This window comes from Phyllostomus discolor, chromosome 4 (genome assembly GCF_004126475.2).
Source record: "Phyllostomus discolor isolate MPI-MPIP mPhyDis1 chromosome 4, mPhyDis1.pri.v3, whole genome shotgun sequence".
Lineage (NCBI taxonomy): Eukaryota > Metazoa > Chordata > Mammalia > Chiroptera > Phyllostomidae > Phyllostomus > Phyllostomus discolor.
Window position 1 is genome coordinate 172,217,469 of NC_040906.2, and position 24,234 is coordinate 172,241,702.

General features: G+C 37.1%; 1 protein-coding gene across 1 annotated transcript in view; it reads right to left on the reverse strand.

The window, feature by feature from the left end:
* FRK (fyn related Src family tyrosine kinase) overlaps positions 1–24,234 on the reverse strand; it is a 91,713-nt gene that overhangs the window by 35,181 nt on the left and 32,298 nt on the right. The window contains exon 2 of the mRNA XM_028510235.2: positions 10,121–10,242. Within this exon, the coding sequence (XP_028366036.1) occupies positions 10,121–10,242 (122 nt within the window). The remainder of the gene's footprint in view (positions 1–10,120; positions 10,243–24,234) is intronic.

Here is a 24,234-nt window from a genome sequence, read left to right on the forward strand (position 1 = left end):
TGAAAGCTTGATAAAATGTGAACTAGTTAGTTGTTTACATGATTTTGCTATATGGCAAACACAACCAAATGTTCTATGATGAACAGGTGACCGAACCAAGCAATGAAAAAATGAATGGCTAAAAAAGAGTTCAAAATATTCTTCCCAATATTTTTGAATATTTATTTTCTATATGAAGACGAGACAAGAAAAAAAAATCAGTGCCATACTTTTGAAACAATTTAACTTTCAGTAAACAAATATGTATCAAAAATATTTTTTTTTCTACATGCAAGGCACTGTGCTAAGTCGAGTACCTTGCTCAAAGAAAGTAAAAACAAAAGGTACAAGAAGGGAGGTACAAGGCATGATCATGCAATGGCTGGTGTACATCCTGCAAGATGCATAGTGTGACTCAAGGGAGAACGAATGGTTAGGCTGGAAAACGGATTTCAGGAACATTACGAAGGGCTGAAATGTCCAAGTAGGTAGGAATGTATATGGTCCACAAAGGAAAGTTATTAAAGTGTTTTGATTCTTCTAGATGAGGGAGGGAGCTGGGAAGGGCAGGGGAAAGCAATGGGGGAAAAATGGGGACAACTGTAATTAAACAACAATAAAAAATATTTTAAAGAGGCTAATGAGATACAATGAACAAATGCAATGCAAAATCCTTTATTGTATCAAAAAGCAAAAAAATAAAGAGCTAGATTCGAGTATGTACTATACAGCAGACAACATTATCATATCTGTGAAATTTCTTGGGTGTAATATGGTATTATGATAATGTAGGAGACTGTCCTTATTCCTGGGACCTACATACTAATACAAAGTTTTTAAAGGTGAAGTGACATGATATCTGTGACTAATACATGTGTATGTCTGTACAGAGAGACATACAGACACATGAATGGTGGAGAGAGAAAGTAAATGTTAGTATTAACATTTGGTTAATTTAGGTAAAGGTATACAGTTAACTTTTCAACATTATCAATAAAATCAGGGGAGAAAAGAAGAAAGATTCTCTAAATGTTCATACCGAGTTTTGATATTTAATGGTATAGAAAAAGAATTCTGAGACCAACTCAATTCTCATTCTTGGTAATTATTTTCTCCTGGATGCTCCCAGAATTTTTCATTTACCCTTGACATTAAAGTACTTTGTAAAGAAGGCTTCGGTATGCATGTTTTGATTTGTTATGCTTGTAACAACTTTGAGACCTTTTAGTCTACCAGCACAGATTTCTTTTTTAAACTCAGGAGGTTTTCTTCTATTATGTATATAACTGTAGGCTGCATTTAATTATTCTAATAAATTTCAAAGAAATGTCCCCTGTTGGTGCATTATCAACCCTCACAAATTTTCATCTATTTTCCTTTACTCCCCAAAGTGCATCCCAAATTTGTTCCTTACATCCCTGCAATAACAATTTTGTTGTTTGCTCTCTCCCACATATTGCCTTTCATGCTGTTTTTATGCCTAGTTTCAGATTTATGTTTTCTTGTATTTTGTAATTTCAAATTAAATGCTTTCAAATGTTTTCATCTTTTCCTTTTGGTGAATATGGCTCAAAAGTATGAAATTTCCTGGCATCTGCAGATTATTATTTATTATCCCTTACACTATTTCTCTTATACTATTATTTTTCCCAAACCCCGTTTTACAGAGGGAAAAAAATGGTTCTTTAATCAAGTGTCTTAGGAAACTTTCGGTTGAAAAGTTAATTTTTTTTTCCTAGAAGACTTCTGAGACTTCAATGTGCTTTGTCAAGTCAGGATAAAGGAATTAATATGAGGTGTTCTTCAAATGCATTCAACTTCTAAACCTTCTGTTCTGTGAAATACTTCAGCTTATCAAAGAATTTATGTTATAGAACAGTGCTTTTCAACCAATGTGCTGCAAGAACTTCCTAAAAATGTAATATCTGACTGTTTAGTCCTGGGCACTGGCCTCTTTTCCCTTAGATTGTCAAATTAAAAAAATGACAGCAGCCAACACAATAATCGTCCAATGTTCATGAATCAAAACTGTACCTATTTTTTTTCAGATCAGCAAAAGATATACTTTTTGGTGTGCAGCAGAATCTAGTAATTAGTTTACGTGTCCATGAGATGCAAACGAGGTTGACAATCACTGTTCTAGAACATAACTTGGGAAATTTTGTAATTGTGTATCTGGAGTCCCATGGTTTTCCTTTTTTTTTCTGTCATACTCATCATTAAAAGAAAAGAAACTTGGCACTTAGGAAAGAAACACACGCACTGTCCTCTCCATCCACCTGGTCGGGGACATTTCCCTCTCACATGCACCACACAGCAGGGCTGCTGACGCACCAGGCCTGGAAGCATGCTGCCACTCAAAGTCCACGACTTCACTGGAGGAAGGGTGGACCTTATGATCTGCTGTATTGCCTGCTCATGGTAAGAAACAGAATTCAGTCCTTTGTAATTGCTAGGGACTGAATGCTTGTTTTCCCCTCAAATCCATGTGTTGAAGCCCTAACCTCGAAGGTAATGGTCTTAGGAAGTAGGCCTTTGGAAGGTAATTAGGGTTAGAAGAGGTCGGGCCTGTAGAATCCTCATGATTTTATCAATGTTCTTATAAGAAGAGGGAAAGACCAGATCTGTCCGTCTATCTATCTATCTATCTATCTATCTCCCTCTCTCTCTCTCTCTCTCAAAATATGTCATGAATTACAAAATGGTAGCAATTTCACTGATCTCCATGGGACTTATCAACATATTTTATACCTGGAATTGCTTTATTATAAAGTTACATTCAAAGGACAATAATATGCATCTCTTTTTGCTATGTTTTCATCCAAATAGCTCAAAATACTCATGCAGAAAGATTTTTTAAATAAGTAAAACAAAGTAAGCAAAGCCAAAGAGAAAATTCAGGTGAGTCAATTTCACTTTTGGACAAGTGAAAGAAGAAAAAAAATCAGACTGCAAACCTCCTAAAAAATGTTATGGTCTCTAGAAGTACCAGTCATGGATTTGCAGTGAGATAGAGGATTTTTCCACGAGGCAACGCCCTAATGAAAATAGGGTTTTGCCTGTGCATCTGTGTGTGTGCAGACAAAACAGAGTTTATTATATACTATATAATAAACTGTTAATTTAGCTTTATAGAGTATTTAAAACACATGAAATATAATTTATCAGCAGTATTATTAAGAAAAGGCAGAAAATAACACAATTCATGAAAAAGTCCACTTGCTATTACAGGCAATGATATTTGCAATTAAGCTGAACCATCCAAATTATGACTTTAATTAAAAGGCATTTTGCAAGATGGCACCAACATGTTTAAAATTTAATACATTTTATATGAGATATTAGAATTATTAACATAAAAAGTTCTTTGTAGTATGTGCACTTTTTAAAAAGCAAAACATTTATAACCAATATAAAAATGTTCCTAGAATCCATAGAAGTTTCACTGCATAAATTAATGGAGTGATTTTTTCTGGCCATTTAATATTTGCCCCTACTTGGGATATACAATCATATTCACATTCATGGTTAATACTAATAGAATTACTGACACATTCTTGTGGCACTAGGTCCACATTAATCTTGAATGAAGAATGAATAAATTGCTCAGGGTACTGATAATGAAGCAAAGAGCCTTTTGCCATTGAACCACTCTCAGATTAGAGTGCGTCAACAGATCTAAAAGTTTAGAAGCAATAATGGTATCTCAGTGGTTGGTTGAAAGTGAGCTTGGGTCTGAACACAGTGCCAGGCAGACAAAAGATACAGAGCCACACTGTGAGTGACATTCTTTTCCAATTTGCCTGCCCTACAGAAGTTTTGTTATCTGAATACAACTAGCCATTCGGGGTGAGAAACTGTCTCTTTAAAACAGGTCTGAAACACCGCAAATAGGAGAATGACGTGGCCTGGACTTCAGAGGTTTGAGGAAGTGATGATGGTCTTACCTTTGCTCCTGATAGAATACCAGGTAAAGAGGTGAGTGAGCATCTGCTATCATTATAAACTGTACTGGAAACCAGGGATATAGGGAAGAAGCATGAACAGAAGCCATAAAAGAATCCTTCTTTGCTTGAGAAGTTAAAACCTAGTTTGAGAAGTACATTTTTGCCTATGTTGAAAGAGTCAGTCATAAATATAAATGAATCTTTGAATATGTGAGTTCAACATGAAGGGTACACACAAGGTCAACGTGAAAGGGTAGACGTCTTCCCTGGTGAAGCTACCGTTGTTCTCATTACTTCTTTAATTGCTTTCAGAATTAATTTATAAGACAGACAGAAATGCTTACAAAGTAATAAAGTACATGGTGTCACTCAGGTTAATCATTCAGATTATTCAGAAAGTTGCTTCAGATAATTCTAGCCATTTTCAAGTATCCTTAACGAACACATAATTGCCCCAGCCAAAGGCCTTTAAAATACAGTGATATCTTTTCTATAAAGATACTTCTACCATTTGTGCAATACTTTGAGCACTGGCAACCTATTACATTGAAGAATAAAACATGTATTTGGTCCTAAAAATTCCAGTATACTTATTGAAAAATTAAATCATGTCACTACAGAAGCATATCTCATACCCTCAAGAAGGGACTTCACAGCAGCCACAAAGTATTATAAAAGTCCTGCATATTCCATGGACCTTCATGTTCATTGTAATGGAAATTTATCATAGTAAATACTCTGCTCAAAACCAGCAGAAACAAGTCAAAAACACAACAATGCTATTTGTACATTCACCTGCAATTGCCTCGAACACCTCTAAGCTTCCTTCCTTTGCTCCTCTCTCTCACCCTGTACATCGACCCCTTCTGTACACCTTGTCCTGATAAAGTCACCACTCTGCCCCGATCACTCAAATCAGAGATCTGAGGGTCAGTTCTAGATTTTGCATTCTCCCTTATTTTGCCCCACTTATGTTCAGCCACCAACTCCTGTCTGTTCATATCTTCTAAACATTCTTCACCTCCATTCTCTACTCCCTGTCACACCTCTCCCTTGGGTCAGGCCATCATCTGTGGGGATGAGCAGGAATGTCTAGTAATGAACCCTGGGAGCTTTCCCTGGGCCCACTGGGACTGTCCTACCATCACCCCCTATGCCCAGCAAGTGGACCTGCACCTGAATTCAACTCCCACAGACCCCATGGTTTCCTCTTCCATGAAAGAGGAGCGACAAGTTCCCACAGCACCCAAGCCCATTGGTGCTGGGGTTTCCAAACAACCCTGTGATTAATTGATGTCCAAACTCACTCTACTTAGCACCAAAGCAAACACTTTTATTCCTAGTCCTAGGGCCACACCCACACTTGCCTCATAAAAAAAAGGAGAGCAACCGAGGGACCTGTGGCTTCTGGAGACATCCTGTGCTGGAGCCCAGCCCTAATGCAGCCCAGGGAGCTCGGGTCCCATTGCCCTTCTCCGCAGAATGCTGACAAACTCTGCCGTCTTGCACTTGTGATTTCGCACAGCAGCAAGTGATATCACTGCGTTTGTCTCTCTCACTCCTTCTCAGACTATTCTCTATAAATCTCTCGCCATGCTAGCAAAGGTCAGACCAGGTCACTTTCTGCCTAAGACTTCCCTCTATAGAGTAAGGGCCAAATTCCTTAGCATAATACACAAAGCCCTGAGCAGTCTACACACACACACACACACACACACACACACACGCTATCCCCCACCCTTTGCTCCACCGAACACCAGACACGTTCACAATGCTGTGCAGTTGCCTTGCCAGGACTAATCTTCCCACACAGCTAAACTGGTACAGAACCCAAATGCTCTCTCCTCTGTGAAGCCTTCCTGACTCCCCCTGGGGCACTTGGCCCCTGACCCCTCTTATCTTACAGCAAGACAGCTGTATTGCAATATAACCCTCTTGCAGACTGAGTTCAGGACCTGGGGTCTTGCTGTCTTTGCTGTCTTTCACCTAGCAGAGGTCTAGCACATAGTAGGCACCTTGAGTATTTGTTGAAGAAATAAACAAATATAGAAATTAATGATCTCCACTCCAAGATGAATCACACTGAATATTGCTGATGAGCTTTTTTGCCTCATGTCCTCAATGTAGTGATTTTTCAATTAGAGTCAATCTATGATCACTTGCTTTCAAGAGGGTTCACTGAAGGTGAATCTGCAGAGTTGTCTAAAGTAAACTTACAATGTGCAACGTGGAATCTCTTCTGAAAAACTCACCTGCAGCTCGGTTTTAGTCCTCCAAGTGCATTTTCCTTAAAATGTACTTTAAACAATAGTACAACTGCTTATAGGGTGCCAAACATCAAATTAGTATTAATGATAAAAACAATAATTATTTTCTTTAAACGAATTGATTGAAGTCAAGAAATAGCCAAACCAGTTCACATGCAGTCAGAATTTTATATTTTTCATCAGAAAAACAATTCCTTACCAATGACAAATAACAGTAAGGCCACTAAAACTACCTGTCACGCATCTAATGAAGACAGATTCTCCAGCTGCCACATATAATATATGTGATATCCAAAAGCACTGCTGTAATTCACAGCTAATTAGCATCTTGCCGTTATGAGAGGTGTCACGGCCCTTACTCTCTTCCAAGATCTACTCAGACCTCACAAGAGCCCAGCGCCAGGCTAGGACCCACAACAAGCCAATTAGCACCCACCCCAGCTTTGGGCTGCTGCTTCTGGAGTGCCCCCTCCCCACCCACCCCGCCTCAGTAAATCATAAGCTTGTTTCTGACAGCTGCAAGCCACAGCCGCCCAAGGAATAAAGACAATACTTCTAAGAAAAATCACGTGGGAAAGAGGCAGAGATAGAAAGGAGATATTATTTGCCTGTCCTGAGCAGCACAGCAGTCAGCAAAACTGAAGACCGTCAATCAATCTGACTGATTAAGGAGAAAACTGCACCACGAAATAAATCCATGAGTAGTCTATCTATCTGAAGATCCTCAGTGGTCATCGACAGTCAGCGGTTGGATTGTTTGTTTGTTTATTTTAATGTGGATATACTGAGGGCCATTTTCTTTTCATTTTCCTCCTGTACAGCCCTCCTTCTGGCTAATAAGAGAATTTTCCTTTCAGTAGAGCATAATGGTCTGCATTTACTTTGTCCCCCTGTGAATATACAGCAATCAGATAATTTGTTTGAAAGACTCTAAATTGTGTGACTTATTGAAAAAGAATCTGTAATGATATGCTGATCTCCAAGTAGGGCCTACAAAGCTTACTAAATCCGTAGGCAAACGCTAGAGTATTCTCAGCACATAACAGCAACATCATTGTAATTTGCTCTAAGCCTATAAAGCTGTTTTGTCCCATAGCATCCTACTTAGAGAGTTTTCAGAATAGTCAGCTGTAGCTTGAGTATTACTCAAAGATATGACTCAGTTAATTTCACTTTTAGTTTGTTTTCCTCATGGAAATGTTATTATTCTATACTTTAATGCTAATCGAAAAGATTTAATCTAGCTTTTGGCTAGATAATGACTACCTAATTTGACATGTAAGTACTGGCAACAGCAAATAAACAAATGTGGATGCATTAACCTCTACCAGGAATTCCCTTGCAGCTCTTCTTATCATTAGACATAGAAATTTCAAAACAATTTCTTTTTCTTTTTCTAAATATAGTATTCTCATGGAAATCTTTAACTCTTCAAATACTTTTCTACAAGGATATGCACTGCATCACATTTTATGACAGCAATATAACTGAAAATAATGAAAATGTATAAAATATGAAAAAGGTTAAATAAATGATAACCCCCCCACTATGGAAAGTAATGTGACTTCTAAAAATAATGTTATAAAAATATTAAATAATGTGAAAAATGTTTGCAGCACACTGAGACACAAGAAAAATGAAGCTCAGATCCATGTCACATCCACACACACACATACATACCAATGCATATAGATATGCACACGCATGTGGATACACACATGTGTATCTATACAAGGGGGGACTAAAAATAAAAACAGAATTATCTTCTGGAGGGTGAGTCCCTTGTAGTTAGTACAGGCTTCCCCTGCTTGGTGAGTGTTCTAAGAACCCATCTGTATCAGTGTTCCAGCTGGCATTGTTGTGAGAGGCTGCATTCCGCTTCAGTGAAAAAAAAATTTTAAGACTCTTTCAACACATTTGCCCATTTCATGATGGGTGATTTACGAGCGTGCCTGCCCACAGCATGGTGAGTATTCAGCAGTTTGTTGACCAAAACTAGCATGAACCCTGCACCCCACACTCCCTGTTCACCTGATCTCGTTCCAAGTGACTTTTTTTTGTTTCCCTGGCTGAAAAAAATCCTGAAAGGGAAATGTTTTGCTGATGTGGAAGAGGTGAAACCAAAAAAAGTGTACAAGCACTCAAAGGCATCAAAATCAACAAGTTCAAAAACTATTCTCAGGAGTGGGAAAAAAAAGTCTCGATAGGTATACTGCATCAAATAGAGAGTACTTTGAAGGTGAATGAAGTTAAATCATGTAAGAATAAATACACAGTTTTTATAGATAAATTTCAGAGTTTTTTGGGTCCCCCCTCACTCGTATGCACATACACATCTATTTATATTTTTATTTATGGTATTATCTCAATTTTGTTTTCTCTGTGTGTGTTTTTTCTGTGTGTGTGTTTATATTAATATACTTAAAGAAGTATAGAAAAAACCTTGCCAGAAAGGCATTTTAGTATTAAAAATGTGTCTTCAGAAAGTTATATTATAAATTATTCTTCTTTGAGCCTCTGTTTCTATAAAAGTGTTTATGTTACTTTCATAGTCAGAAAAAAATCTATTACACATAACAAAATGTTCACTTATGTCACCTGGATGTATACAAATGTGGACCAGTGTGAAGGCCCAGCCTGTTCGGGTCAGTTTTGAGTACCTAATGCCCATCACATATATAAGCCATTAAAAATTTTATCACCCTGGGTATAACCAAAATTAGCAAGGTCAATGTCATATCATAACTAGGAATGTTTCAAGAGTGGTAATTAGAGAACAGCATTTTCTAACCAGGTAGGGGTAGAGCTAAGTCCACAAGATTCTGTAATACCATATTGACTCGGCGTCAGAATAGGCAGGAAATGAAGGACAAAACCTGCAAAACCTGCCTCAATACCACTGCCCTTAATGCACTTCAGCTCCCATCCACCTGCCCTGATATTTGGGACCATCAGGTGTGGAAGAAAATGGGTACCAAACACACCATCTGGCCTTGCTTCAGGCCAGATCAAAGTTCCCAGTACAAGTGGGCTCAGGTTCCGTACTGTGCTGTGCACGCCATTCTCACTTCCGGCTCAGGGAGCCAGGCAGACACAACGAGGTGTGTGGGCATCGTGTTCAATAAACTTCTGTTGCAGGGCAACAGGGATAAAGGAAGGCAAAAATCTCTTCTCCCAAAAGGCACACATCTAATTGGTAAAACAAAATACATGCTTTAAAGGGGATATTACAGAGGTCAGAGAAGGGCAAGGAGAAAGTCTCACAGGAGAGAGGGACTGGAGCCATCCTTAAGTGAGGACATTCTGCAGCACTGGAACACACACCAAGAAGCACAGATTCTTGAAAGCAGAGACACGCATGTACCTGTCTCTCTTAAAGATAATTGTCAGGCCTTCTGTGCTTCTTTCCTAGAGCACTGTAAATTAAACATGTCCTTGACTCTTAGCTGAAAAACTACATTTGACAAAATGTTATAAGTCATGGAGTTAATTAAATGCATTTGCATTCTGCATTTCAATTCATTTTCTATGTACCAGACAAAGACAAATGAAATGCAAAACAAAAATGTACTATGGCAAGACCAATTTTGACAACGGTGTAGTCTTTGCTTCTTCCTTATTATTTCCCTTGAAGGATGGGATCCTTGATAATGCAAGTGAGAAAAATGCAGCCATAGCCATATGTTTTTTATTTCAAATCTAGAGTACATGTTATTTGAAACTGTTTATAGAGATTTCTAGCTATAGATATAAATCTCTTGCTAATTTTTATATTACTCTGGAATAGCTCAATAGATATAATTTGGGACTACTGTGAAAAATAAGAAAAAAAGGCAAGTTTAAAATTAACCTGTCCATATTCACACAGTAGGTTCATGACTATAGAAATCAAACCCATAATTAAACCATACAAAACAATGCCCATACCTGAAAGGGAGAAATCTCCTTTCTGGCTTTCACTTTCTCTGACTAGAAAGGCACCTGTCTGGTTTTCTGAATATAATAGTTGTTTTTCTGCATCTGCTCTCTTGATTGCTCCAAAGAACCACCTAAAAAGAGGGAGACATAAACTTTAATTAACCAATCAACATTCATTTTTTTAAGAAACAGGAAGTGTGACAAGAAAGTATTCTAACATAGAAATGTTTGATATGCTTTAGTGAAACGACTATAGGTATAAACGCTTTTGATACTTAAGATGATTTTTCAGGATGTTAGTAACTCCCACAGAGGAGTCTTAAAAAAAATGCAGACAGGAAGTTTGGTTGCTTGCTGGCTCCCACATCCTCCTCACACCTGCATTGTCTCTGAAAGGTCCTAAGCCCTTCCATCAAATCAGAGCCTCTGGGTGAGTCCCACACATAAACGTACTGCATTCCATTGCTTTAAAGTTACTCACCACCATCCAGCTGCCCTCTACCTCAACTAACCCCTCCTGGGTGTTAGGAGGCAAACATTCCAATCAAAGGATTCATATATTTTACCTTAAAGCATGAACAATTAAAAATGTAGTACTCTGGACATTAATTCATTTATTTCCTCCCCCACCATAATGTGATATGATTTTGCATATTTAGGGGGAATTTATTAACATACAGGAAACTCTCATGCATGGAGATATTATGTGAAAAAACTACTTTTTCCAAGGAAGTATTTTCTTAGTGACACCTCTGATTCTTATCTTTACCCTCTTATCCTTTCAGGTAATAAGGAAACATTCCAGAAATATGAGTCAGATACTGAACACACAGTTTTGAGAACTATGGGATTAAGCAACACCAACAAATGACTATGAATTTTAATGCCAGAGCCAGTCTCAAGTGCATATGGAGTCAGTAGGCACCCATGTAATAAATAAGGGGGAGCTGAGAAAGTGCCCTTTCACTAACAAGCCCCCACTGCAGGGTCATAATGCTGACGTTTCTCAGTAAAGTTTTTAGGTAAAACAATGATCTTTCATCTTTAAAAATGTAAACTCCTCAAGAAAAGAAATGCTGACTTGAAGGAAGAAATACAAGCTGGGTGAGAAACTGCAGGCTGGAAGAGGAATACAGGCCATCAAAAAATGGTTCCAATTGGTTTGGCAGGTCTTAAGTACTGAGAAATGTGAGTGATGCAGTTGGAAGGAGGGGAGAGGAATTAAAAATTTAAAAAAAAACATTAAATATAAGTACTACCATCTAACAAATGCATGCTGTTTCTTTACCACTTCCCCAATTATCAAACTGCAAATTACATAGTAACTGTTTCAGTGAGGATATGCCAGGTTATGCTGGAGTAGCAATAACTCTAAAACTCTCGGTGGTTTAAGACAACAAAGATTTGTTTTACACTCAACTACATGTCATCGGGGCTCGGCTCCATATCCATGTCTATGTTTACAAACACTTTGCATTCCCACACGCCCATGATTGCCAGGGCAGGGTTAGAAAATGTGGCAAATCACTGCCTGATTCCTGGAGCTTCTACTTAAAGCTTCTATTCAGGAATGAACTCACTGACATGGAAGTCCAATCTCTGGTCATGCTTAAATGCAAGAAAAATGAAATGAAAGTGCAATCCCACTATTTTCTGTAAGTCAGAGAACTAGAAAGAGTTGGTTGGCTATACTAATGACTACTACCTTGGTTAACCTCGGGGTCAAATTTATGCCCGTGGACTATTGTTTGTCCAATTGAAATTCTGAAAGGCCTGGAAGCATTCCGAGAATGATCATGTAAGGAACTCATGGGAAAATAGAAATGCATGTTTTCTAGCCCTGCAAAATAGGTCAACAGAATATTGGAACATGACAAAAAAACTCAAACAGACCTAAGCAATAAATTAGTGATGAGAGGACTAATTATTCAATAAATGGTTCTGGTACTATTAAAAACCTGTAATAATCCATAAATTCATGCTACCTACAGTATATGCAATAATTCTATATAGATTAAAAACCTAATGAAAAATGCAAACTTTTAAAACTCTGACAATATTGGACTAAGAAAACTCTCTTAGAAAAGACAAAAAGAAAAAAACATACAAATCTTAAGGGAAAAGATTGATAATATTTATTACACCATAATTAAAAACTTCTGCTACAACAATATTACCATGAAATAAAATTAAAATACAAGCCACAGACCTGGAGAAAATATTTTCAAAATACATAACCAAAAATAAGATTAATATTCAGATTATATAAAGACCTCTCTAATCAATAAGAAAAAGACAACACACTGTAAAAACTGGCATAGGACATAATTGGACAGTTCACAGAAGAGGAAAACCCAATAACTAATTATTAAAACAAGAAAGAAAACACAGCTTCTCTCTGTGTTGATAATCAAGAGTATTAGGTATGTTAAGTATAAAAACAATAAAATACAATTTAACACTCTTCAGGCTGACAAAATTAAAAACTCAATCCTAAAAATTAAAAATTCCCAATTAGTTATTAGGAAAATGTGAAAGAAGAACCTTAATACAATGCTAGTGGCAATATAATTAGGCATAAGTAATTCAGAGACCAATTTGTCAATTTCTAGTAAAGGTGAATATTTGTATATGATTCAATTTCATTTTTAGACTGCATGTTAAAGTATATGCTGTATATGTTACAAGAACATAAAGTATAGACTGTATATGCTATAAGAACATTCACTGAATAATTGTAGCATTAAAAGTTTGAAAATGACTTAAATGTCCATAATAGGAAAATAGATACATTTATTTATAGATCAAATGGAATACTATGCATCAGTTAAAAATAACTTGTTGAAAGGCAAAAAGAAGTACACTATAATGACATTCACGTCAAGTTCATGCAAACATTTAAAAACACTATATATTTTTATGGGTGCATGCATGCTTAACGAAAGGTAAGTGAATAGTTAAAATACACAGGCATTTTTTTAGACTTCATATCCAGAAATGGCAAGACTTATTTATGCAAATATTTCAAGCAAAGAAGCAACAGCAATCAAATATACTGATCAATTCCATGCATCTTCCCAATTCCAAGTACATTGAGTATGCATAAATAATAAGATGTTTGATCAAAATGTAAACATGTAAAACTATACAAGAATTATAATTTATCTAGCCGAAGTATGATTATATCCCCTACAACTCATTATTCTCAAGATAAATACTCCATTATATAAGTTTTATGTACACACATTACATTTGTATTTTGGATAACACAAATGATGTATTTTCTCTGCCCAATTTCTGTATAAGCAAGCAGTTTTTGTAATCAAATGATTAGAGATATAGTAATTTTACTCTTGACAGAGAGGAACACTATCATTTTTTAAAATCCTTTCTGACTCATCCATTCTGTATCTTGTGTAGTAGATTAATACAATGACTTCACAAGGCAGAGCACACCAGTATTGAATTCATGATAACAATACCATGGAGGTAAACATTTGACTGGATGCATCCGCTCACTCAGCACCTTGAATTTTACTTGGCTGAGCTCCCATCAGAAAGTGAACGTAAATAAAAACTTGCTTTCTCTCTGGATGTAGTGACCTCATAATGTCATCCTTCATATTCGAAGAAGACACAATTGCTACAGATCACAATCAGGAGAGCACATGGCTCTCTAGGGACTAATGGGCGAACAATAGCTCATTCCAGGCTCTGCACATGTGAAAACTGTTCCTTCATCTGTGGTTTGAGCCTCCGGCAGAACTGTCATTCTCTTCACTGCCACCTTTGGAGCCCCTGCTGTCCCTGTTGTGGGAGGGTGTGCACATCCCAGGTCTGGTTGTCCACCACAGCCATTTCCAACACCTTTGTAAAGCCATGGTTCTTGCGTGCTATAAACAGCGAATGCCAAGAACGGGCCAGGGTGTCCTGGGAGGTTTAAAGTGTAACTCCCAGACCAAGAGCATCACATCAGCATCACATGGAGACTTCTGAACTCTGAGGAAGGTGCCCTGCAGTCCTGGTTTTCATTAATTCCCAGGTGAATCTATGTAAGTTGAGAACTGCTGATGTACAGAAGTAGTCAAGAAGTTAGAAATTTACACAAGACAGCTGAGAATAAGTTACAATTTGGCACTTACATGTAAAAATTTATCCAGTAAAATGATAGAATACATGCTCACATACACAAATCCTTATTGATATTGGTTATTGATATTTTAATGAAAATGATCATTATTGCTATGCCATATGTGCTATGAAATAGATCTTGTTTAAGAACCAAAAAGGAGAGGAGACCCAAATAATCTACCACCTTGGAGAAACACTTAATTAGATGAAAACAGAGTGAGGAGTATGTGACTGAAGCCTAAGATTTGGTTTATTTTGCAAACATTCACCCACCATCTATGGTGCATAAATTCCATAGCACTGACACAGAAAGATCTACAAGACACGCTGTTCAATAAAAAAGGGTTATGTGCAGGGTAATAGGACATCCTAGTTTTACTTCTATTTTAAAAACCAACAAACTAAAAATTATACATACTTATTTCTCTGGATCTTAGTGAGAGATGATGAAATGATGACAAAGGACTTTTACTTTTTTGCATTCTTTGTAATTTAGATATTTACAGTAAGGTATAGTTTTATACCATGTTACAAGTCACTTAAATATAAAAAATAAAAGAAGTCAGTCAGGAATATTCTACAAAAATCTATGTTTTAAAGATCTATACTAGAAACTTTGGCAGTTAGAATCGATAGACACAAGGAAACTCTCAAAGGAATATGGGACAAGTGATTATAGATAATACTCCCGGCAACACACTAAAAGGAAGAGTGTAATAGTGGTTAAGAATTACCTATGGCACCTTTTGGGGGAAGTTATTTCACTTCCCTATCCATGTATGTCCTCATCTGTTAGTAAGAATAAAAACAATTACCCTGTGGGCTTATTTTGAGGTTAAAAAATAAAATGTGTAATGTGCTTGATGCTCCATAAATAGCACCTATTTGAAAAGAAATAATTTAAGGGAGAATTGCATACTTGGCTTTCAACATGTTGGATTTGAGGTCATGATGGAACACAAGTCACTTGTGAGGTACACATGATCTCACTTCCCTTTGTATTGAAATTGAAATTTTCCTTCCAACTGGCCTGCCATTCTTGACGAGGACATGTTTCCACCAGGTGGCAGTAGGCCATTTTACTAATCCAAAAGGCCAACAGAAACTATAGCATAACTTTTATTTTACAAAAAAGCCAAGATAAATCTTTTTAAAAACAACAGAATGTATGCAGTGTTACCCAGTATCAACATGTAAAGAATATAGATATGGGTCAAAATGTAGGGAAATCAACATAATTTCAAGCCCCCCACCAACTGCCACTCACCATTTCCTCAACACTATCTTCCCTGCCACTCTGGGCTCCAGGGAAAATTTCCACCCTTACCGCTATTTGTAGTGGCGCTGCTTAAACTCACCTACCCCGAATGCCTACCTACCCTACTGGGTGACTGCCCTTCTGTTTTGGCATGTAGCATGCAAAAGCTAATGCTGCACTTAATTTTTTTTTTTTAATTTTTACACTATTCCCTGTGTGCGCTTGAAATTGGCAGCCCTCCTCAGCACAAAGACTAGGTCTGCTACAGGCCATGTAACCTTTGGAGCAGTTAAATACTCACTGAGGAAATAATTAATACATTGTACCTCGATGTGGGCATTTCATAGAGTCTTCTGGTTTCTATTGAATGCTGACTGTCAGGTCAGATAGTGCCTACGTTTTCACCAGATAGTGCTTGCCACACAGCTTGGAGTTTAAAGTGCTTGAGGGAAAAGGCTCATCTGCTCCTGTCCCGTGGCAGCTCAGATTCGAATATTACTGGCCTCAGACCATAGATTTCAATCTGACCACTCCCCTCTCCCAAAGAGAACACTCGGTATAAATGTAAAGGCCATAAATGAAACTGACTTCTCGGTGCTCCAAAACACAAACGTATCAGGGCTTGGCACGTGTAAAGAATGTGTAATAAAGGGAGGATATCACGCCCAGTTTCTGAACTAGCATTTGTAGTCACGTAGAAACCAGGAAGCTCCTTGCTTGTGTCATTTGATAAAGGGGTTTTTTTTTGTTGTTGTTGCTGTTGTCCACTTTGATAGTCATTATAAAAGGGGGATTTTAAAGGAACTTCCCTGCAGAGGAAGTAAGGTAAACTCACTGGTACTTTGCTCAGGGTGGAAGGTACAGTGCTGTGTGTTCATGAAAGAATGTGATTATAACCTGGGAAAATACCTCACCGCACAAAACACCACACAGGTGCATTCTGTTTTGTTTTGTTTTAAAGTAAGCTTTTGAGTAGCAGTATTCATTTTTAACAGTTATATGGGGCATTATTTTCAAACAAGACAGACTACTTCATTTCCTAGCCCCCCAAAAGTTGTTTCCTTTCATAAAACATTTTCTTGATATTTGTAATTTAGATATTTACAGTAAGCGAATACCCTACTCTTGGGAATAATTGTTTTTATATATTTGGGAATAAATATAATTCCCAAGAGGAAAAAATAAAAGCAATTTTTAAGTTTATTTAATTTTAGGGAATTTTAATTCCCAGTGTCAGGAATGATATCTCATCTTACTATATTTAGTCACTGAGTATTCTTTTTTAAATGTACAAACTAACGAGTTCTTTGGGAATCACCTCCACGGAATAAACAAGGCCAACACTGACCTGAGCCAGCTGGTAGTCTGCATCTGCATCCTGCCCCAGATGGGTTAGTAACACACTTTGGACTTGGCAGCCCGTTCGGCATTCCCCCAATCCAGGTTTCCCTTACAAAAATAAAAGGAAGTTTCTGTCCTTTTTAAATGTTTTGCCTATACCAGGTGATTTTCAAAATATTTTGTGAGTGATAAAATATTTTGGTGCCCCCAATCAGAACAGACACCAGCAAAACCAGGGACTTGTGTCTATGTTTCAGCGAGGTAGCAACGATTTTAACTCTAAATGATGCCCTGTATCACCACCTACCTTCATTAAAGCTTTATCCCAAATAAATACATCTTATCGCTACCAGGTAATACTGATGTGATTGTGCATGTGCTTCCTATGCTGAAATGTATTGGTAATATTTATTTCATACTAACTATATGGAGGATAGATAAAAAGGCAAAAGAGGAAAAGAAGAGTATATTTCTTTTTCTTTAAGAATCTTAGAGACTCAGGGAAGGAATAAAAGACCATTTTAACTAGGTAATGTGTCAAAAAAAGTGGTAAAAACAAAAAGGGCATTTAATTGTCAAGGGTGTACAGTCAGTGAAATGAACAACCAACAGTGTTGTTTGGTGGAAGCTTCTGGAAGACAATACACTGTGAATAAGGATTTGGAAGAGATGAGAAAGTCAAAGAAATGAAGGACGGGGGTGAAGGACCACAAGGTCTGTGTAAGCAGACTGGTTTGGTCGGCAATGGTAGGAGAGGAAGGTCCATTAAAGGGAAAAGCAAGAAAATATAGTTCTTTGATGGTTACAGGTAATTCTGTGTGGAAACTAACTCCATGGGAGAAGCAGATCTTCAGCAAAGTGGAGAATTCTAAGTATTAGGTTCATCAGAAAGAAAAAAAAGACAGGAAAATTTAACTTGTTCCTTAACAATTATTTAATGAACAAACTTAACAGGTGAAGGTAGAGAGGGAAAAGCAAAAAGAATTGTCCTGTGGGAGGAAGAAAGAATTTTAGAGCTGGAGAGAAATTTTGAGGATCCATGAGTAAATCTCCAAAACTTGTTGTAAATGTGCTTTAATGTACATGCATTTTCCTAGGAAAAGAGTCTGGTGTTTCATTAAATTCCCAATGATGCCTGTGACAGAAAATACTCATCTCCTTCAATAAGGTTTAATGTTTTCTCCAGATCCACACAACAATTGGTGACAAAGCTATAGCCACAGCCCACCACCATAAAAGTAATCCACTCATTCATTCTTCACTCAACAATCACTTATGGAGCACCTACTATATGTCAGGCACAGTTCTCATTTGCAGAAAGGCAGCAGTGAATGAAACAGACAAAATGTCCTGCCTTTGTGGAGCTCACATACAAGGGGGAAAGACAGACAATAAGCAAAATAAAGTAATTATACAGTCTTCAAAGGTGATAAGTGCACAGAAGAAAAAAAAAGCAAAGTGAGAAAGGGGAAGAATGCATTTTTAAAATCATTTTTAGTGGGCAGTGATATGTGGCAGGTGGAATTCGGAGGATTTTTCTGTGTGTTCTTGAAGTCAAAGTAATAGGGAGAACAAAGAGGGCTGTGGAGACAATTAGATAGCAGCTTTGAGAGACCACACTAGTGAGAATCATACTCCACGCTAGGACTGAAGCCAGTATCCAGATCTCTCAACTGCAGCTTGGCCAAGGTCTGTGAGCATTTCCTTCTAATTAAGAAATAAACAATGTCCACCAACTTCACTCATTTTTATCACTGATGTTTCTGGCGACACAAAACACCAGAAGCTACAAGTATCCTCCAAGGAGGGGCTATGGTTCTTCAGCCAAAGAAAAGTGAGCAATCTGTTTAACAGGAAGAATACTGTTTCATGAAAAATAACTATACATAGAATAGAAATCGTATTTCTGATTATAATGGCATAATTTAGGTAAGTTATCTTTATAGTATCTCTTAAATCCATATAAAAATAAAAGTGTTTAAATGAAATTGTTGTTTGCACTTGGCAAACACAATGAAGAGCAAAATCTCTATTGTGTAACCCTAATCCATATGGCACAGAGATACACATATATATGGGCATGTGGATGCATTGAGGGCTGTGTGTGTCTGATGTGTCTGAAGCTACATCACAGATGTACACTAGTTTAATTGCCTTTCCAGGGGTTTGAATGAAGCAGATGTCCCCAGGCAGACAAGGGGTGAGACCGGGTCCATTAAAGGTCACAATGGACACACCCATTCTCTTTTGCTTTTCTATTTTTTTTAAATAATTTGACCCTGTGCACACAGCTACCCACTAAACATTACTATAACTAATAATTACCAATAATAATGCCAGCATTAATTACTGGAGGTTGTTTATAACCCACAGAAATGTTACGCACTGGACTTTGAAATGGTAGAAGTTGAACACGTCTACAAAGCAGCTTGTTGCTATCCAAAGGAAAGTCAGAAGCGGTGCCAGAAAATACACCTTTTGTTTTCAGTGCCGACAAGCTATTTGTCAGGAAACAAAAGGAAGTCTTGGCCAGCCCTGGTGGATTTTTCAGAAACCTGAAAATTAGTTTGGGACTTGTTTTTGCTTAGAATTAGAAGGAACAGCACTTTGTGCAAGTATATTACAGCCTCACTCCTAGGAACTGCTCTGCGGAGAGGCCGGCTGACAAAAGGAAAAGTGCCCTCCTTCCCCACCCCACTGCACCAGCTCATCAGCTCCACCTAACTTCCTCTAGGGTCTCAGTTCTCAGCTCCAGCTGCCTGAGTGTGCCCAAGAAGAGTGTGTTCCCGGCAAGGGCTCCCAGTCAGAGCTGGAGCTCAGCAAGACACAGGCTCCCAAATGCAGCAGAGAATTCTGAGGCAGGGAACCTGGCAATGTATTCTGAAAAAGCACAACAACCGTGTTTGGTGAGGAGAGGAACTTCCCCTCTCCTCTATCACCCACCCTAAACCTTTGTCCTTTCTGGTCCACTCTGCCCCACACTGGACCTTACTCTTCTATTGTCAACCTACTCAAAATCCATTCCAAATGCTGTATGAAATTTGTCAAGAGCAAAGATTTAAGTACAATCTAGACCAGAAAACAAGTTCAAACATGTATCAGAAATCTCTGTTGCTAGAAATTTAATATCCTGTCCCCAAAGAGGAAATTTCACAAACCATATTTTCCCTCGCCCTCAGGTCCAGGGCTCCGGGCCAGGCTGCTTAGGCTCCTCTTTTCTGCCTCTTGCCAGCCAACCAGCTTTTTACAACAAAATCCCCCCTGCTTTTGTGTGCAAAACCAATTAGCTTCCCTGCCCCACCCTCACTCCAAACTAGATTCTGGGCCTCCTTCTGTATACTCCAACAATAGCAAAATTGTTCCGCTCCATAGAGACCCATCCATTCTATGTCTTGATTCTCAACAGCACAAACAGCCAGAGCTTTGAAAACAGAATTTTCTTGAGTACATCAGCTCCTTAGGTGAAACACCTCGTACACCGTTGTCCACAGCAGAAGGTAGAAACAGAGTCATACGTACTGTTGCTGCCAAGAACGAATCTACATCAAGGACAAGGGTGAAGGGGCAGTTATAATTTTTTTTCAAATAATGCAGTTTCAGTAAAATTATAAATTTCTTGAATATTTGCTCTTTTAAAGCCTCTTCCTGAGAGGATAAACTCTAATGATATACAACATAAATATTTGTTATATAGCATGTGAATTATTTGTATACTAGTATGTTTTCTAAAAAACTGAAATAAGCCCTGCCTGGATGGCCATCTTATTAATTAGTAAATTGCTATTTAGTAAGGTTTCATTTCATATTTTTGGTGATACAGAGACTTTTCCAGGTACTAAGACACCACGCTAACTTCTTTCCCTGGGACTAATCAAAGAAAGAACTCACTGAGACCCACAGAGTATAGTAAGTGCTGACCGGTCAGTTGGGACCCAAAAAAGAGTTTTTAAAATACAGATTTGAAAAAACCTGCTGGTGGAATAAGAACACAGGACAGGAGCATCCTAGAGTCTTGGAATTGGAACCCAAAATAGGCTTGAGCTGCAGGCTTTCGCAAGCATGAGTGGTGGTAGATTCATTCCATGAGTGCCTCCCTCCCACTTAAGTACTATTCATCCTTCAGATTGTAACTCAGAAGTCCTGAGATTGGAAATTTTGTCCCAGACCAACTGAGTCCTCGCCTTCATATCCCTTCCCATGGTTTCCTTTTCTTCGGTATTATTTGATTAATTCTTACTTGCATCCTATGCTACTAAGCTCCAAGAGCATAAAACACTAATTTGGCTCACCACCTGGTTTTAAATACACTCTCAATGAATACCTTTAAATGAATACATGAATGAATTAAATGATTATTTGGGAATGTGAGTCTTACAGTTAAAAGTTAAAGCTGGCCAAATAACTTCAAAATACAGCAAAAGAAGAGAGGGAGAATTGTCTGAAGGTTTGGAACAGAGAACAAAAGCATGTCAGGTCTTTACCAGTCACAGGCTCTCAGGTGACCACAAGCTTCTAAGAAAGGTGAGAGTGATAAAGATCACACTGCAAACGACATTTGGATTCTACTTTATAACTCACAGTGTCATGGCCGACATCCTGACACTTATCCTCAGGGCAAACCTGGGAGTAGTTAGAGCAGGTGCCTCAATCCCCCTTGTGAAGGGAGCCGTTAGAGCTGAGAGAAACTGCAAGATTTGTTCAAGTCATGCGTGGGCACATAATGGGCAGTTCCAGTGTGTCAGTAGATGTGCAAAGCAGATACATGTGACCTCTCTGAAATTGTGCGTAACATGGAGAGGGAAACATGGACTTGCTCTCAATTCGTACCTTCACTCTACAGAGTGGGTCAGAAATATAAAGGAACCATTGCATAAAGAGAAACCCCAGGTTGAAACTATTATAAACAGTTATCAAAAATTTTCACCTACATTCATAGAAAATTGCCCCACATGTGACCTTAATAAAAATGAGGATGTCTGGGGTCTGGGGACACATCCCTTTCTCTGTGAGTGGACAACCTATCTTCTATGATATTTCCCTGAGAAAATATTAAATAGGGTAGATCATTGGTTTGAACTAGTGTAACAAATTATGTATTTTCATTTCTCATTTTTAAATTTCTCTTTACCTTCACTGATTTTCTAGAAAGAAAAACTATATGAGGAGATTTACCCATTATTCTCTTTGATATTTTGCCTGAAAAAATATATTATGTATAGTACAAAGAATCGATCACTTTCAATAGTTATGACTTATTAACAGACAAACTTCAGGTTCCAAAAACATTTCCACAGATGTACTTTCATGAAATTAAATACTAATTTCTGTTTGTTGTTTAAGGGTAGGTTTAGTTGCATAAGAATCAAATTTTGAAAATGGAAAGACAAATTAGATTTAAATATTTAAGTAAGTAAAATGATCCTAAAATTATTGTTAAAATTAGAAATATGAATTATGAAGCTTATAAAAGCTTTTCTAAGGTACCAGTAAAAATTAACCAAACATTTCAAAGAAAAATAGATATTATTTATTCTTCCTATAGAAAATGTTATTATAAAATCATTGTCAAAAGAAAGTCAAAGAAAATAAAGTAAAAAATGTAGAGGAAAAATATATAAAGAATGCAGTTAATTAATATATTAGTGTTATTGTAATGTTTATTATTTGTCAGCTCTCTTAAGTAATTTGCAGTAATCTCTTCCTCTGTTCTAGATAAATATTCCCCTTCATACTAAATTTTGTCCATGCAGTATTATATTTTCTTATAGAGAATCTCCCCCTCCAAATTATATTAGCTGTAGGCAACAAAACATAGATCCACCCTTGTTCACAAATATTTTCTGAGACAAGAATGCTCAATTACAAAACAAAAATTTTATTTTTCAACTTTGCATTATATATTTTCAAACATATTCCTAAGTGGAGAGAATAGTATAATGACCCACTTTTCTCCAGCAGCCAAATTTAATAATTATTAATATTTTTTTATTTTATTTCTTATACTATATACTTAATTGATCTGAATACAAATGATTTCCAAAATTCATTTGGAATATTGAAATAAACAAAAAGGGCAACTAAAATTTTAATGGTTTTCATGGTAGTTTTTAAGAGATATTTTATGATCAATTAAATTTTAAAATCAAATTATTCTTGTTCTTTAGAAACTAAAAGGATGGACTTTTAAATATTTTTCATGCTGAGAGACTTTTAAATTATTTTTTAAAATTGAAATAAATAGTAATTGACCAACTATGAGCTAGGAACTTAAAAGAAAAAGGACAAGACTATCCTTGATTACAAGTTTATATTATAATTGGAAAAACACTCATGCACACCAGTATAAAAAGAAAAAAAGTGAAAAATACAAGGTACCTAAGCATACCATACATTATTTTGATGTCAGATAATTGGAGAAATACATTTTAAAAATAAATGATTCATAATTGACATGTAAGGCAGAGATTATGAGAAAACAAATGATTCATAATTGACATGTAAGGCAGAGATTATAAGGCATTACCTATGCGGTACAATTGCCTGAAATATACAACTATAGGTCTACCTTCAAATTAAAGTGCTGCTTTTAGGAGTTTGGTTTCACAAGTAAAGAACCAGGACTTTGTGCCTCATGATAGGTCCCTGTGCTGCCTGCAATTCTCATGCCCATTGCATGTAATTAATTGAAATTAAATTTACAACAGTGACCATGTCACTTTATGTCCGTTTATCTTACCCAAAGTAACACAAGGAAAAGTAGAATATCCTTGATAACTTTACGTATGTTAAAGAATTTGTATTTATAATTCAAAACCTTCCCACAAAGAAAACTTTGTATCCCCAGGGCTTCACAGGTAAATTCCTCCAACATTTAAGGAAGAAACAGTATCAACCTGACACACAAACTCTGTCAGAAAACACAAGAGGACAAAATATTCTCCAATTCATTTTATGAGGCCAAAGTTATGCTGATATCTAAACCAAAAGCATTTTGAAGGAAGAAAACTACAGAAAACATCTCTCATGTGCACAGATGCAAAAAATCCTTAAAATATTTTAGTAAAATCAAATTCAAGAATATAGAAAATAGCCCTGACTGGTGTGACTCAGTGGGGTGTCATCTAGCAAACCAAAAGATTAATGGTTCAATTCCCAGTGAGGGCACAGGCCTGGGTTGTGGGCCAGGTCCCCGAGTGGGAACATGTGAGAGACATCTGATCACGTTTCTCTCAAATTCCATACTTCTCTCTTTCCCTCTCCTTTTCCCTCTGTCCAAAAATAAGTAAAATCTCTTAAAAATATAGAGAGAATATATCATAACTAGTTGCAGTTTATCCCAGGAAGAAAGATGGTTTATATTTAAAAATCAATAAAACTGATCATGTTAAGAGAC